The 18,169-nt window shown below is 29.5% G+C and overlaps 1 protein-coding gene across 1 annotated transcript; it reads left to right on the top strand.

Annotated features, from left to right (window-relative positions):
- The first annotated feature begins 11,194 nt into the window (after positions 1–11,194).
- On the top strand, positions 11,195–12,349 carry LOC141536191 (uncharacterized). The gene is made up of 2 exons (XM_074256530.1): positions 11,195–11,774; positions 12,147–12,349. The coding sequence occupies exon 1, from the start codon at positions 11,207–11,209 to the stop codon at positions 11,771–11,773; it is 567 nt and encodes a 188-aa protein (XP_074112631.1). The 5' UTR covers positions 11,195–11,206; the 3' UTR covers position 11,774; positions 12,147–12,349.
- Positions 12,350–18,169: the final 5,820 nt, after the last annotated feature.

The raw sequence follows: 18,169 nt of genomic DNA, 5'->3' as shown, positions 1-18,169 counted from the left end.
TGTCATGAGCATGTATACGCTGAATATGTTGACGTATAGTTTTCTGATTGTAAATATATAGTCATAGGGGACAAAAAATTCTGTTATTGAAAAAAAATATATGAACCTGGATGTTTTATGAATAGGATTGAATAATTAACCATTTCAAGGCCTTTAAATTCTTCCAAACATTATTTATTATCAAAAAAATAAAGCTATGAACCAATAAAACAGTGTACATTTTATTTAGTGGAAGTGCAATTCTAAAAAATCATTATCGTAATTTTTCTCTTGGTTAATGTAATGTACTAACAATCGAATGTTTGTTTACAGAATGCAATAAACATGGTTTATTATTATGACATGGATTATTATTTTCAGATTAATTTTACTATTTTTCGGTTTTTATTTCGTCAAGCTCAAGGATAATTATAATTTTAAAAATTAATGTAGATTTGAGAAAATTTCACATTTACACTTCATGAAATGATAGATTTGATGAGAATAACAGAAACTATGTTTTCAATTTTATCCGCCTGTTATTGAAGCCACAGCGGAAACGTTAAGATAGATTTTGAGTAAACGCAATATTCCAATGTTATATACCCGTAGCCTGAAGGAAACTCATGATTTGAATTTGAATACTCACATGTAAGCTATGAATTATAGTTTATAGATATAGATTTTACGAAAAATAAGCTCCTACAACGAAAAGTATAAATTTATTTTCGTTTATATGTTTGCAAAGATAAGTATAAATAATAATAAAAAAAAAATTTTTTAATCATTAAATTATGAATTTCTTGAAGACAGAAAAATGTGTTATCCTTTTTTTCTGTGTTTATATCGTAGTCCAGCTGGCCTCTATTTATATCATGTACAGCCAACGTTTGTTTAGCAATGAGCCAAGTCTTCACAGTCGAAGAGAATCGAATATTAACCTGACACAGCGAAAGTTATTCGATCATGGTGGGACTCGAACCCATGCCTAGCCAGTACCCGTATTTCAAAATCAAGCACGTTAACTGCTCAGCTACAAGCACTGGTTTTAGGTTGAAGTAATATGAAAAATTAAAATGGAAAAACGAAATAATGGCAATATAAAACTTAACCGTGACTATGAACAGGTTAGATCTTATTGTCACACACTGTTAAAAATTTTTGTAAAATTACAATCATATTTAAAAACGAATAATAAGTAAAATTACAAATCAGTGTATAGCAATGCAAAATAAAATACAACTCATGTAATTTTCCAACACCTGTCAGGAAATCTACTAAGATATATTGTAATTTTACAATTTTCATGTATAAACCTAACACGCATTGTAATATTACAGAACCGTTCGTCAATATTTAGGAAAAAACTTTTCAATTTTGCAAACATTATTTGTGATCTGATTCGGCATAATTGTATGTAAAATCACAAAAAATTATTGTAATTTATATTACAATAATCTCATAAAAAATTTTAAAAGCTTTTTTTTATTTTTACAATTTTCATTGTAAAATTACACAGTGCATTGTAATGTTACCAGACAATTTTAATTATATTACACAAATTGTAATTCTACTCCACTGTTTTCCAATTTTAAAAACAATACTTTTCAGTTTTACAAAAATGAGACTGATGTATCAAAAAACAACAATGTTCTTCATATTTATTTTTACTAATTTTTAGTCTATGGTTGTTTATTTGTAATAATAAATTCGAGGCATCATTTGTATTTTATAAATTTTAATATTACGCTAAAACGATCATTTCGAAATCTATATATTTGAATGAGTATATGTTAGACTTTAAATTTTATAATGTTCAATGAATTATGAATAATGTAAAAGTTAATTATTTTCCATCAATAAACAGCAGTAAATAAAACAAATAATGTAAATAATAAATACTAAGCCGTAATGTTTAATCACCACATAGGATTAGCTTATAAGAATAATAAGATGTTAGACCACCTATCGGTCGTGCAGCGTAGGGCTTTAGGTATCGGTCTGGAAAGCGCGCAGCTCGCTTTCGATTCTTAGTTAGGGTAAATATTATTTTCACATTATATCATCTGAGTTGTAAAATTAGGTCTACGTGAGGTACAAAATCTAGTCAGCGCTTCATAAAAATCAACCACAACAAATATTTAGTCAAATTTTTCTTTTTTATTATTTCAATTCGAGTAAAATTCAAGGAAAGTATTGTAATTTTGCAAACTTTGCTAATTTTCAAAATATTTGTAAAATTACAAAACCGTTTTGTAAAATTAGTAACCTCACAGAGGTATATACGTTTTGTAATATTACTATACCCGATTGTAGTTTTAAATGAATGTTTTGCCTATTAGCGTCCAATACATTTTTTGTAAAATTACAATAGAAATTTTTAACAGTGCAAGTTTAAACGTGAAAATATACGTCTTGTACACTATTTTTACATACCTTGTAATTGTAATAATTATAAGGGCAAAAAAATATTTTTATATAGCAAAAAAATGTAAATGGTCACTCACTAATATAATTCACTGATTATATTTTATTAATGTTCAATATACTGATTAGCTATAACTCACAAATTGTAAATAGCACTTCACTCGCAAGCGCTAGAAAAAAAAAAAATGGCGGAGTTATCATGCTTATAATATATTCGACCAATCACATGACGATTAAATTGGTCTCAACATATACTATACCATAATTCTCATAACAATCTTATATTAGGATTATCATATGCTGCGCGCGCGTCTTAATGTTAGCATGGAATTTTTATATATTTTCATGCTTATGATATATTTGACCAATTATATTACGAATAGTTTGCTTCCATGATATATTTTCATATTTTTCATCTAAATTAGAAGAGTGGATAATTCAAATTATACGGGATGTTTTTTCGGATTATATCCAGTGTAATCCTACGCGGTATAACCAAAAAAATTACTGGGTAAAATCGGAGATTACACTGAGCATAATCTAAAAATCATTTAGTATAATCTGGATTACATTTGCTATTATCTAAAATTTTTTTTCATCACAGAAATCACTGAGTATAATATGGTAGGATATCCAGTATTATTTTGTTCTTTCCGCGTAACTGCTTGAAAATTTATTCATGTTAGGAAATTTAAGTAAAGAGTCATTTAAAAATTTTATTAAATCTTCCAAAATAGTTGAATTGATGTAAGAATATTCAACTAATTTACGTTGAGCCCATGTTCATTTTTCTAAGCCCTGATTCTGAAAGATAATTTGAAATGATTACCTCCATGTTAATTGTATATCTATATAGTATTCAAATCTGATGCTTTTGAATCATTTCAAATTAGATTTCTTAATCAGGGAATAAAGTTACTGCTATTATTTGAAATTTTTTCACTTTTAATTAGAATTGTTAATTTTTTTCTTTTATCTGCAGGGGGAGCAACCTCTCCCTGGATCTTTACCCCTGAACTCTAACTTTGTGCCGAAATTTATTTTCGCATTTGTATTAAAAAAATGTGTGTATGTATACTACGATAGACTATTCTTTAATCAAGGGGAACATGACTTTAAAAATCGTTCATCATGAATACTGATTGCGTGTTAGAAAAATGATACGACAGCAGTAATTTTTCAATATTTACAATGAATATAATAACTTAATTCATAAATATAGCTGCTTATCTTAGGAAACTGTCAGTAATTTGAACTGAACTTTGTTTTTTATGAAAGCTGAATTTAACTTTTAAAGTACATAACTAAACTCGTAACATGGTACTTGTTTATAAATAAGGATAAGACATGAGAAGTAAGATGATAATCCTCTGAGAATCCGTGGATAAGTTCTTGGAACACGTACTACGTCTTTCGTTATTCTATTTGCTTTTAGGAACAAAAAAAAATTAATAATTAGATCTCAAAAAATTACAAGTTTTATAGAATTGGTCTGTATTTTTGAAAGTAAAAATAAAAACAACATAATAGATAATTTTCGATTCTATCCACAGGAGCAACATTTTGAAATAAGGAAATTTAATAGTAAGCACAAATAAGGTATACTATAAAAGTATATTGAAAGTGTACGGATGAAAGAATAAAAAACCGTAGAAGAGGCTGACGATTGAATAAACCTAGAGGGTGTAAATATTGATGTAACGTGTGCTATCCGATCTATAGAGTAAACGCTTCAGGGGGTAGATTTACCCTTCAGGGTTAGTAGCCAACTGGAAGAGAGCTGGAAATACCGGTGAGACTGATGGCGATGACGGCTGACTGATGGGACGCCTCGTACTGAGTACTTTCATCCCTTCGTGTTCTGTCTTACTCTTTCTTCCTATATCCTGAACTATGTGTTTTGCTTTCATGTTCATTTCTCGCTTGGATATATATTGGATATCAATAACAGTGTCAGGATCTGTACAACTTCAAAACTGAGGTCGAATGATACAATATATCTCAGGAATTTTTCGTCTATTTACTTTTTTATTAACTTTTAAATCTCGAATTTAGAAAAGCTTTTGATATGATTGGATAAAAAAAAAAATTACATAGTTTTGTGACTTATTGCAATCAAAATTTTTAATCAAAAAAGAAAAAAAAGGAAAGTAATAATGATGATCAATTGAAGCTATGAGAATTAAATCATCATTGATCTAAGAAGAAATTGACTTTTCTACAAACCTAAATCAAAGATAGAATTTATATCTCCGTAGATTTATATTATTTCTCTACGGTCATAGTTTTTTAAATTCCCGCTAAGAAAATTGAAAATTTTCAAAAATCGTGAAGTTATTGGTTTTACACCGTTTTTCCAAAATCAAATACGTATCAGATCTCGACATTTTGAGATCCTAGAAAGCTTCCCTGAATGTTTTCGCGATGATGTCCGCATGTCTATCTGTATGTGTGTATATGTATGTACGTAGTGAGAAATTTTAAAAAAATTACAAGAAAAATTTTTTTTCAAATGTGGTTTTTTTGAAATAACTTTTAAACGGCTTTACTGATCGATTCTAAAAACTAATCAGCTCTTATCATCAAAAAACTACGTCAATTGATTCGTTCGTGAGTTATCGTTTTTGAAAGAAAACCGAAAAAAGTGTTTTTTCGGAATTACTTTGAAATTTTTTGTTCGATCAATTTAAACTCAAAGATTTTTTATAAGGCTTTGAAAACTGCGTCGAATGTTGCCAACCGTGTGAAAATCGGTTCATTTATTCAAAAGTAATTGCGATTTGAAAATTCAAAAAATAGTGTTTTATTGAGAACACCTCTGTCAAAATTAAACCTCGATCAGACTTTTGAGCTCAAAAAGCAATCGCTTTGAGCTCATAGAGCTCAAAATAACATAAATATTATTTTAAACTCGAAGAGCTCAAAAACGTAATAAAGTGCAATTTTAAGCACTTAAGTATGAAATTAGCAAGAAGTTGCAGGGACGGCTATTTGGGTCAACCCGTTTTTCTAATTTTTTTTTTTTTTATTTAGTGTGATGAATGAACCATTCCGATAGTAAAATGAATTATTAAAAAAATAAAAGATATTTAATTGGAGTTAAAACATCTTATAAGAGATTATTTAACATTTAACTCATGGAACACGTTTTAGGTATTCGTAAAAGTTTTATTTACGAGCAAAGACTCAGGAATGAGCCTTATAATCTGTATAGAGTGGATTAGTTGGTGTATAGCTCTGGACTTAACTTAGTTAACAAGCTTTAGATATTTATTTTCTGATTTAAAGATGTTTGCTAACAATAGTAAACAAACAACTATAGCGAAATGAAAATAATTTATATTTGATTATTTCTAGCGTAATTTGCTATTATTGATGAATAAATTTCATTAAACATTAAGTTGTAACCTAAAACAACCAGGGTCACAGATGAATAATTCACTTTATGGGAAACACGATTATTTAAAAATTCTTGAATTTTTCGTCCGCTATGTTGTTGATAATCGCTTTTATTTAAAGTACATGACGTATTAAATCAGCGTGACATAAATACATGGAAGCAACAATTTTATAATCGACTTTTATGTTCTTTATTTTTTATTTTACTAATTAATAAAGTATATTAAATAATAATTAGTTACACGAGAACAATGAGATTCAAATCACGATTAAACTTTTTTCATGAAAATAATTTATTAGATTTGACTCTAAAAGAAGGCTGATTATGAATTTATAATAGTATAATTGTGTAATTTATATTCAAGATAAAAGATGTAATAGAAATCCACACGCTCAAATCGTAAAAAAAAAACAGATCGAATAATTCATAAAATTGTGCAAAATCAACAGAGTATCGATTTGGTTGATAAAATTGAAGTTTTGACGGTCAGTTTGGCAGTTCGTCAGTTTTGCTGAGATCAAATTGGATTACAATAATTAGATACGTTGCAGTTGTACCAGAAATCTGAAAAATAATTAAAAAGATGGTTTGTCACAATTTCACGACAAAAAATATCATTTTTTGTTATACTCGCTTCAAAAGTTCAACTTTTGAGCACTGGATGGCGTCTGTAAAGGGGCTCTTTTCTAGAGACTACCATACCGTCTTTTTTTCACGGCCTAGGCCGTGAAGTTTTACCCCTTCCTTTTTTTTACAAACTTTTCGAGTACACCCAGACGATATTGAGAGAGATTGTAAAAAAAAAAGTCACATTCTAGTGTACCGATCAATGATTTTAAGTAAATTTTAAACAGTTATTATTGAGTGGCGCTAAGTATTTCTCTGCTGGCAGTTTATTTTGAAGCGGATTTAATGTTAATAAAATAACAATCACGCCATAAATAAATATTAATAAAAAGATGATTAATATAAAATTAAGTTTTTTTGCCCTTGTGAAACTTCATAAAATTTAAATATGTTATTGCATGCCTCCTATCCCTCAAAAGTTAAATTTATGGAGCGATAATAACAAAAAATATTGTATGTCATTCGGCCGTTGAGTCGCGTTGAAGGCGATTTTGACAACGACTTTTCTTCAATATTTGCTTTAATGTTTGTGACGCGAATGTTCGAAAACGAGCGTAAATTTCCGTCCTTGGCTACGTCTCGGACGTTAAAACTACGCTCGTTTTGAACCTTGCCGCCACAAACCTTAAGCTTATATCGAATTATCGTCGCTGTCCGAAAACCGGTACTTCACGGCCTTATGACATAAATATCTATTTTAGGCTTACCATTGCGAGAAGAGAACAATTCAAAGGAATAATATCGCAAAGTGTGAACTCTACCTTCATATGCCAGAGATCATTTGAAAACTTGGACAACTGTGATTAGAAATTGACGTTAGATGATCTGAGATTCAAATCAATGCATTGACTTACTTTTTCTGTTATTGCTTGATTGATTGTGAATCGATCCAAAAGCTGATTAATGATTCTAGTCGTTTTTTCACTCTGAAAATATTAACGATATGAATTTACAATTTGGATCAGAAATAATAAATGAAATGAGCTAACATATAAAATACATACTTGTTTCAGAAGTTTCGTCACACTAGTAGTCAATATTGTAAGTAAGAAACACGTTTGCACTGCAAATATTCCAGAGCAAAATATTGTTTTTGACATTTCAGATTCAGAAAGAAATACCAAAATCATCTCATAACAGTTGCCTATATTTCTGATAGAATATAAAATAATGACAATCAATGTAGGAATCCCATAAAAGTCAGCAGTCTTTTCGCACATGTCACACAGTTCGATGTATGCGTACTTAATGCTGCTAATATCGTTCAAAATCGGTCTACGCATAGAACTTTTCAACTTTAGAAGCGTCAAATTAATACTTTTGAACCGTTTCTCAATCATGTTGATTGTCATTGCATATTGTACAATCAGAACACTTCCAAAAACTGTCGGTAAGATCGGAGCAACTCTTAGCACCCATGAGCTTCTAAATAATAGCATAAAAATAATCCAACAATATATTAACACATTATTTATAATGAATATCCAATAATTAGTATTGTTTTTAACCAGTGTATAACCTGCGCAGCTCATAAGTTCGTTATCGACATCTTTGATTTGATTTTTAACACTGATGAGTAATTTTTGTCGAATGACGTAAATTAGCGGTATTACACTGATACAAAGTATCGAAACAAATTCAAACTTTGTTGATGTTGGTACGTTAATTTGCTTGTTTAAATTATTATTAATAACAAAAACATCACATAAAACATAAAATACAGCCAGCAGAATATTATAATTTGATCCAATAACTGATAATTTGTAAGTAAAAGTATCCAATTGATTACAGAATAAATTTTTGCGAAATATCTTAGCAGTATCCATTGTCCATGGTGATAATCCAATTAATTTCGAAATAATGTGTTCAGCAAACAATAAATACGCGTAAAACCGCGAATTTTCAGAATTATTACTCATTTTTGTGATTAGTAGCTTGCCTGCTTGGTATGTTGGCTTTAATGTCCCCTTTATTTCATTGCCAACAAATAACATGTTGTATTTTATTTTATATCTACAACTAATCTTTTTTTATGACAATTATAACCCATTATGATAATTATTGCATATTTTATTGGTCTTGCTACAATGTTGATAGTTAGCTTTATGTAAATGAGAAGTTGCATGCGAACATGGAGAGAAAAAATATGTGTTATACCGATTTTCCTATGTATAGAAATAATAGGCACAATTTCTGTGTTAACATACTTAAAATATTTATTATGATAATATAAAAATTGTATTTATCTAAAACTAGGAATAATACCTCTTTTTTTAGGAATTTTTTTAGAAAAAATAGTAATTTTTTGTTGTGATGACATTAAAATAATTCCACTTCCAACATAGGTGGTATTCAAATGTTAACATAAGTAACATTGAAAATATAGCATAGCAAAAAATTTTTCCTCATTGTGTAGAGTGTCAAAATTTGTGTCTAAAATATTACACTCTCATGTGTAGAATTTAACATTCTAGTTTGTTAAATCATTGAATCAACACATGAAAATGTTAAATTCTGCACACTAGAGAGTAATATTCTATACACAAATTTTAACACTCAACACAATGACGAAAAATTTTTTACTGTATGTTATGATTATTTATTACAACTGGTACACAGAAAGAAAGAAAGTCTTGAGTCAAGCGTAAATTTTCTTAAATCAAGAAAATCGTAAGGAAGATTAAAAATTTTTTGAATGAAGTTAAAATTTATTGAACGAAATTAAATTTTTTTAAGCCAACAAAATTTCTTCTTGCTCCAAAATAACTTCAGTCTTCCTTACAATTTTCTCGGTTCAAGAAATTTTTTTGTTCTGTGTATTGATATTTCATATAATAATAATTTATATGGTCACATAGAGAAAATACCTACAAAAATACATAGGTAGAATACCAATTTCGCATTTCTACAATATCTATGTTAACAAACGAATAATTCCCACAGTACAAAATAATTATTTTTGTGACAAACAAATTAACAAAATAACTTAATATACGTTTTTGGAATTAAACAACTTTTGCTGAAAAAAGTTTTATAAGCCAAATTTTCTTCTGTTCCTATAAAAAAAAAAATTTTTAATTATGAAAACAATTTTTTTAGTCGGTATATAAAAACAATTAAGGGGGATAGCCACTGTAAAATTTCGGAAAAAAAATTTTTTTTTTTTTTTCATTAAACTGAAGTTTATATATTCAAAATTATGTATTTCAAATTTTATAGAAAAATTCCGAATAGTTTTCGAGTTATAGTCATTTTTATAAGAGCGCGTCGATTGACCGTTTTACGCGCGGCGCTTCGACGAAAACGTCGCCTGCTCGCTCCGTCTTTGATTCGTACGGGTTGGCGATTGTTTTCCCTCACGATTGTCAACCGTTACAATTATTTGACTTTTAACGTATATTTTTTCTTATTGTTGAGATACTGTACCTCATAGTTTAGTTGTTTTGTATGAATACACACTCGTTCTTTAATTTATTGAGTTTCTTAGTGTACTCGTTATTGTTTACTTACTTATTTTTTTAAATCTTCTGATCTTTTTTTTTTTTGTTTATTTAACAAAAAAATTTGTTAAATAATGGATCGTAAACAAAGTAAAGTTATTAAAAACGAAAGAAAACTGCCAAACGACAGGAAAAAAATTTAATCGACCGCTCAACAGATATGAAACTGAAACTGAAAAATACTGGCTCTCAACGACGTGATAGTGCTTCCAAGAGGAAATTATCACAAAAATCTGATTGTACAATTGATTCGAGTATTAGCTACAAAATTATAAATTTTTTTCGATATTTAATTTACTAAGTGGCTGTGTATCGTGTAAAAAGTGTGGTGGTGATGTAAACTTTACTGAGACAAGTATTCGAGGATTAGGTTTTAAACTAGTTGTGAATTGCAAAAATGTGATCCAGTTTTGATAAATTCATGTCCACTCATCAAGAATGCGTATGAAATTAATCGCCGTTTCATCTTTGCAATGCGGATAATTGGTATTGGGTTATCTGGAGCTGAAAGATTTTGTGCTTTCATGGATTTACCACGACCAATGTTCCATAGCTTTTACGATCGTCTGGTCACACAAATCAGAAATGCAGCTAGAAACTGTTGTGATTTAGTGTTGAAAAAAGCTGCTAAAGAAGAAATCCAAGAAACCTGCAAGCATTTAAAATCCAATGACATTCCTGGAATTTCTGTCTCCGGTGACGGTAGTTGGAAGAAAAGAGGGTTTAAATCTTCATTTGGTATATCTTCTCTAATTGGTTACTTCACTGGCAAAATCGTAGATGTAAGTATGAAATCCAGTTATTGTAAGATGTGTGCGCTAATGAGCTCAAAAAAGGAACAGCTGAATACGATCAATTTATGCAAGACCATGCTCTAGACTGTCCAATAAACCATGAAAATTCTTCTGGACAAATGGAGGTAGATGGAATAAAAGAGATGTTTATGCGATCAGAGTTATTACATAACGTTAAGTATGTAAACTATATAGGTGATGGTGACACTAAAACGTATAAAAATATTTGTGATGCTAAACCGTATGGGGACATGGTGAAGATAAAAAAAAAGGAATGTATTAATCACGTGCAAAAACGAATGGGCAGTCGACTAAGGGCTTTGAAGAAGCAACGAACTAACAAGAAGACAAAAACAGGAAAAGAAGAAAATACACAGAAAAGTTTAGGTGGGAAAGGTCGATTAACGGACAAAGCAATTAATGAATTTACAAAGTATTATGGTTTACATATCAGACGTCATTCTAATGATGTTGATGAGATGTATAATGCTATTTGGCAAACATTTTATCACAAGTTTTCATCACCCGAAGATCCGCAGCATTTTCTTTGTCCTGAAGGTGCAAATTCGTGGTGTCAATTTCAAAAAGCTGTGGCAACAAATACTTTGGACTCATTAGTTGAAAAACCACCACTTCCTGCAGATATTGCGGAAGCTTTAATACCGATTTATGAAGATCTATCGAATCCAGAGTTATTGGAACGATGTGTCGGTGGGTTTACACAAAATAATAATGAAAGCTTCAATGCATTAGTGTGGCAGCTCGCCCCAAAAACAAATTCTTCTTATTCCCTTATTGTTGAAATAGCTTTATATATTTCAACAATTACATTCAATGATGGGGCTCTAGCAACTCTGAAGATATTAGAGAATCTCGATGTTAAAGTAGGACCAACACTCTACTCATACTGCGCTGAGCGCGACGCTACTCGGGTTAAAGCTGCTGAAAGCCGCATGGAAACGGCCAGTAAAAAAATAAAAAAGTCAAGGTCAATACTAAAGATAAGGAGGAAGAACCCTCATATGGCCCAGGACTTGATAGTTTGATGTGAGTATGAATATTTTGTGAAAGACTAGATTTTAAAGTTGCGAGAATCTTCTTAAAACTTTACTCGCGTTTTTCTCAAAACGACTTTTTCAAACTTTCCGGTACTGTAACTTTCGTAAATATGAACCGATTCTCAATTTTTTTGTTTCCCCGTATTCGTCTACTTAGTGGCTATCGTCGCACGTAGGGGATTTTGAAAATTTTAATTTTTAAGATTTTTAAGGCTGTTTGAGTCCAAAAAAATGAGGAAAAAGACGAAAAAATTTTCAATATGGCGCCATTTTTTCTCAAATCAAAATTTTCAAAATCCCCTACGTGCGACGATAGCGACATTCCTATAGATTAAAATGCCGTTTGGTTTTTTTGTTTCAGATAATCCGTTTTTGAGTTACAGTACCGGCAATGGAGGGGGAAATTTTTTTGGTGCTCTACAAAAATGTTTATAACTTTGTGATAACAAAATATTTTTGAATAAAAATTTAGGAGAATTATCCTCAACATATACTTTATAAAACAAAAAAAACCCGATCCCCAAATTCCTTTATTATCCTAGTAAAAAAAATTCCCGAAAATTGCCTATTTTTTCCAGCGTCACAGTGGCTATCCCCCTTAAATTAAAAAAAAATTTGGTTGTCAGCATCAAAAAAATCTGAATGTTAGACAAAAAAATATTCGTTAGTATTAAAAAAAATCCAAATTGTTTGGTTTTTATTTGTTGAATATATTTAAAACTGCTCGACCGAGTGATTTCAGAATTTATTCTAAATCACTGAATTAATTAGAACATTCTTGCATAAAAAATCAGAAAACTATGGAGACAATTTTTTTTCAGTTTTCTTCGAAAATATGTATTCTTAATTCAAGTAATTTTGACATCTGAGATCAAATATATCTTCAATTTTAAGAAAGAGATATAAATTCAAATCAAGATACATTCATATTAGATAAATATGCACTAATCAACGCAGTTTTTTAAGTTAAAAAAGTATCTTTCAAGGATGGAATTAATTAGTCAAATATTTTGAAAGTGATTTAGAAAAAATTTAAAAGAAATTTTTTTTTTTATTTTTTGAACATTTTTGAAAATTTTCGACCGATTGATTTCAAAATCTAATCAGCTTGAAGTTTCAATGAACACTTTCGTATGCTCTGTCATTCATCTCGATTGGTTGATTCGTTATAAATTAAGATATCGCACGACAAAATTTTATTTACATACATACACACACACGGCCGGACGTTCGGAAATAGTCGGAACGGCTTCTTACAACCTCAAAACGTGAAGATTTGATGAAAACTCTCATTCTGAAAATCCGACCGAAATTTATAACTTCCTACTTTTGAAAATTAAATTTTTAATTTTCGAAGCAGGAAGTTAAAAAAAAGTAAAGAAAATTATACTTTATTTTAACATTCTTACAATCAATCCATGATTTCATGATGATAAAGCAATTAAAGTAAAAATATTTCTCAATATTGTATTGCAGACAATTGTCTTTTACGATACAATATCAAGATCCTCTTTACCACTTCTAGATAGTTGGGTAAATAAATATCCACTTCAACGGTATCTTTGATTGCTCTTAGTTCGCAATTATGATACCGTAGAACTTCAAGATTGCAGAACAAAGTAAACATTTGAAACTATCTCTCACGTGAGGGGAAAACTTATTAAAACTTTTTTGTCCGATGCAATGCATTAAGTTGGTGCGATAGTTTGTATAATTAATGTGTTCGTTTAATAACACTAAAAAAAAAAAATTTCTTTTGAGAAAAATTAGTATCATTGTGGCAAGAAGTTAATTTGTTGCAGACTTTCAACACATTAATTTCTAATTACAAGATCACTCATTTTCTTCAAATTTTCTCTTAGTGTACAAATAAAAGTTTCCTGTTGTCTTTTCTTTACAATTTTTTACTTGTGAGATAACCATAATGTAAAATACCCAGTAGTTGAATAATTTTCAAAGTAAAACGTATTTAACCTTACTTTTAATAAATAAAAATTTATTTTTAAGTTAAAGGAAGTGTTTCTCATGAAAATATCAAAAATTTTTGATTTATTAATGCGTAAAATAATATACTATTTCTTCATACCTCGGTCGAAAGTACGTACTTTCCTCTCTAATGGCAGGAAAGAAAGTTTAACATTTACTCCCAGTGAGAAGTACACGCGCGCCCTCTGTAACGGCGGGAGGAAAGAATTTCTCATGCGTAATTACACTTGTAACTAGGGACTGTTTATTCCGTCACTATAGCAAATTCTTAACCGCTGTAATTTCTATTGCTACCTCTTATCTTAAAAATATTTATCAATGTTGTTTTGTCATCTGTTAATTTAATATTAACTGTATACTCATTCTGTTAATTCAATATTAACTGTATTAATATTAAACTGTATACTCAGTGGAGATATAATTTTTAACTGCTCCAATATCAAGTTTGAAAACTGTGTATTTTATGGAAGGAATATTAATAATTGCGATCATTCAAGAGAAAATTGAAACGATTAAAAAAAATGCAATAAGAGTTTTTCGCTTATAATATGTTTTCTTTGATAAATTATATAATAACTAATATAGTTTGTTAAACTAATGAAAATAAATACATCTTTGAAAAAATGAAATTAATTTATTTTTAAAAAATATGACCAGACTTGACTCTTCGAATGTATTTGATGCCTGCCTCCACGACCAGCAGCACTCGCTTCGCTCGTGCCGCAAATGTCGGGGCAGGCATCAAGACTTACTTATCTGCACTTGAAGTTAAAACAAGTAAAATTGATAACGTACTTTCGACCGGCTATGAAGAAAAATCGTATACACTACACAGGCCAAAAGTTGAAATCTCGGTCCTGCGCGTCATGGTGCCCTCAGCTTCGCCTCGGGCATCATGACGCGCAGGGCCGAAAATTCAACTTTCGACCGAGGTATGAAGAAAAATATTTTCTATGCTTCTACTTTAGTAAAAGTATTCAGTTTTAAATAGTTTTAGGTTGTCAAGATAAGTGGTTGTAAATTAAAGGATTAGATGAGTAACTAGTATTTCTGCCATGCTGTCACCAGATGTCAAAATATAGTTACTCTGTAAGATGGTTAAACATATTGTAGTTTAAGTGCGAGTGAGAGAATGAGCAAGAGTGTATGAAGTATGCAAGTATGCTGTTTAGAGATGGGAGTGAGAAGGGATCGAGAGGCCCAAGTAATTTTAAGGGATAGTTGGTAAATTAGTCTAACACCATCCAGGCTAGTGAGCAGTTGTATATTCTTTCCCTTATCAATAAATCTATTATTATACTTTTAAAAATATCGTCTCGTGCTGAAATTTCTTTTAATTAATATTTAATTAATATAATCTAAAAATCTATATTCTACATAAATAAATATCAAAATTTAATTGTGAAGAAAGTGACTTTTTTAAAAAGAATTTATTACTGAAAGTTTGTTTGCTTTTTCTGTTTTTGCAATCTACAGTATATTTATCAACGTTTAATTTAAAATGACTAAACATAAAAAATAACATCAAGATTCCTAATAAAAAATGGAATGAGCTTTAATTTAGATATCACATGGATATTTAATACATGCACATTTGCATTTACAAAAATGTTTTTTCATAGATATTAGCTTTATGGACTATAATATGATTTATTTTTAGAAGTAATAGAATCTCGGTGTTTAATTATTAAGCCGAGTTATTTTTAGTAATATTTTAATATAATCCCAAATCTGACTATACGCAATATTAAGTCCATTAAAGTTAGATAATGCTTTAGAGATTCCATTAGTACATCAATTCAATTTGATGGAATCAATATTTAAAATAGCTAATGGAACAACCGAGGGTTTAAGAGTCCACTCGATTCGAATAGACTTTTCAGAAAGAGGGTAATATTATCCAGGGGGAGCATTGCAATGTTTAAGAAGGGTTAAACCCAGCTAGAATGCTCGGGAAATTGCACTTACGAGAAAGGTTAATTGATTTACCATATTCCTAAATTGCGATTATTAAATTGATCCAAATTTTTTTTACATTCTATCGCAAGTAAATATTCGAAGAAAAACACATAATTTAATTTTAAAAAAATAGATAAGAATAATTTTTGCTGATTTTCACTATTAATCTCGATAATCGAAATTGATTGTATGAAACGAGTCATAGAACTCTAGAAATTAAAGCTCTACTTCCCTCGTGTAAATTACTCGTGATATGATTTACTGGGCAATTCAAATATCGAACGTTGAGATAGAGAAGTTAGCATATATTTGAATATATTCTGATGAATTACGGAACTTTGTTAAGATCAGAATGTTATTTTTTTTTTCTTTTCAATTAACTTTTATTACAAAGATACAAATATAAAAGTATAAGTAGATAATGATCGAATAAAAAACATTTCTGAATCGATTAGTTACGATTTTTATACGGTTTAAATAGATTTTATGAATTATGAATTAAGACTCATTCATTCTGTTTTTTTGCAACCAATATGGCTAACTTTTAAATAGGACTGTAATTTTTAAACTCAATTTTTATGTTTGGTCCTTTTAGATTGTTAACTCGAAAAATTGTATTGAATATCACTACTCAATTTTTGTATTGAACTCAATGTATTGAATATCACTACAAATTTTCCATTCTTTCACTAGATATTTTAGTAATTTTTGGAAATATACATTTATTTACAGCCTATCGGCTATAGTGGTTTGATTTAGTTTTTCTGGTTCACCTGTCGGAGTGCAGTGACACATTCGACTAGCAAAAAAAAAAATAAATACTATTTGCGTAAGAATCTCAAGTTAAATCTCAGACTAAATTGTACTTGACATTTGAATCTAAATCAGGTGAAAAATTTATGTGAACATAACCGGTTAGTAATTTGTTATATTATTTATTAAAATTATTACGATTTGAATTTATAATATTAAATTTTAATTCTTTATCGTCATGTACACAAACTCCATAGACTTCTTTGTATATTGGATTTAAATACAAATTAGGTGTAATTCGCGCTATCATTTTTTCAATTCAACAACAGAGTTTATGTTGAGAGTGGAAAAAATGCGTGGTTTTTGATAAAAAATTTTTGTATGTACGAACTTTTAAGCATAGTAACTTAAGTAACAACATAAATAATTAAAATATAAATCTTATAATTTCTCAAAGTTATATATAATTAATTTCTTGATAAAATTGTAAGTAAAAATTATGTTGTTTAAAAAAAACATATTTTTAATAAGTGAATCTTGTCTGATAAATTTATTGAATTAGCTAAAAAAATTTTCATTTAATAAAATGTCCATACTAGAAGATTTGATGTGTGTAAACAGCCTGATCTGGTCATATGTTCACAAATAATTTTTTTAACAATAGTATAGTGTTGAAAATCTCCCATGGAGGGCACATGATCGCCGAATCGTCTCCTTACAAGAGAATTACATTCTGAAATAAATACAATTTTTTTGACTCTCTTCAGGAGCTTATCTGACTATTATTTTTCTACTTTGGTATATATCTACAGATATGTCTACATAAGGTCGGATACACTGAAAAAAATCGTTTTCTCCTCTGCACGATACGATATTGCTACTGTCACGATCCACTCGTTGCTATCTAGAGGGGAGTGAGGTTAGGAAAACTTTATACTAACGGTAGTAATAGGATCGTAAATAGCACTTGAATGGATCGTGACGGTCACTATTCAGACTGCTACTCATAGCTGTACGGATTGTACCCTTAACGATACACTTGTTACTATACAGTAGATACATGGTGCCGAGCAGAAAACTTCTTTTTCAGTGTATGAAAATTAACCACACCATAATATTTTTTTATAAGTATTTATTTGTTTGTCCGTCGTAATAACGACAGATATTGATGTTCTTATGTCAAAAAATTAATAAATAAAATATTTTATTTCAATAAATTCTTGAGCCGTCAGAACCTTTCCTGGACCATTTTTTTTTCAACGTGTTTAAAAAATTATATGAAAATATTTCGTATTAAACTCAGTATAGTGATAATTGTGAAATAAAAAGCTTTTTTTGATAAACCTGACAAAAATTCATAAAAATGAGTAAAATGAGTAAAAAAGTACTCTTACGAGAGCTATGAATACTTAACCAAATTTCTTCTGGCGGTCGTAGTCAAAAATCAAGAAAGCAAATTCTGTATAAATATGCATTCATAAATGATAAAATAAAATAGGGGATGTCGTCAATAAAATTTTCTATAGCATCGCTGAGCATCACTGTACGACGAGACAAGTAGTTGTGTTGTCGGAGACGGAATCGTGCGTGGATCAATAAATCGCGCGTGGAATGGAACGGAACAGTTTGTCGGAGACGCAAGAGCGTAGAAACAAAAGAGAGAAAGAGAAAGAGAAATTGTTGTAG

Source organism: Cotesia typhae, unplaced genomic scaffold, assembly GCF_013202065.1.
Source record: "Cotesia typhae breed Kobodo isofemale line unplaced genomic scaffold, CoteBio_Ctyphae scaffold_152, whole genome shotgun sequence".
In the NCBI taxonomy this organism is placed as follows: Eukaryota; Metazoa; Arthropoda; class Insecta; order Hymenoptera; family Braconidae; genus Cotesia; species Cotesia typhae.
Note: the sequence above shows the minus strand (reverse complement) of the source record. Positions and strands in the feature narration are given on the sequence as shown.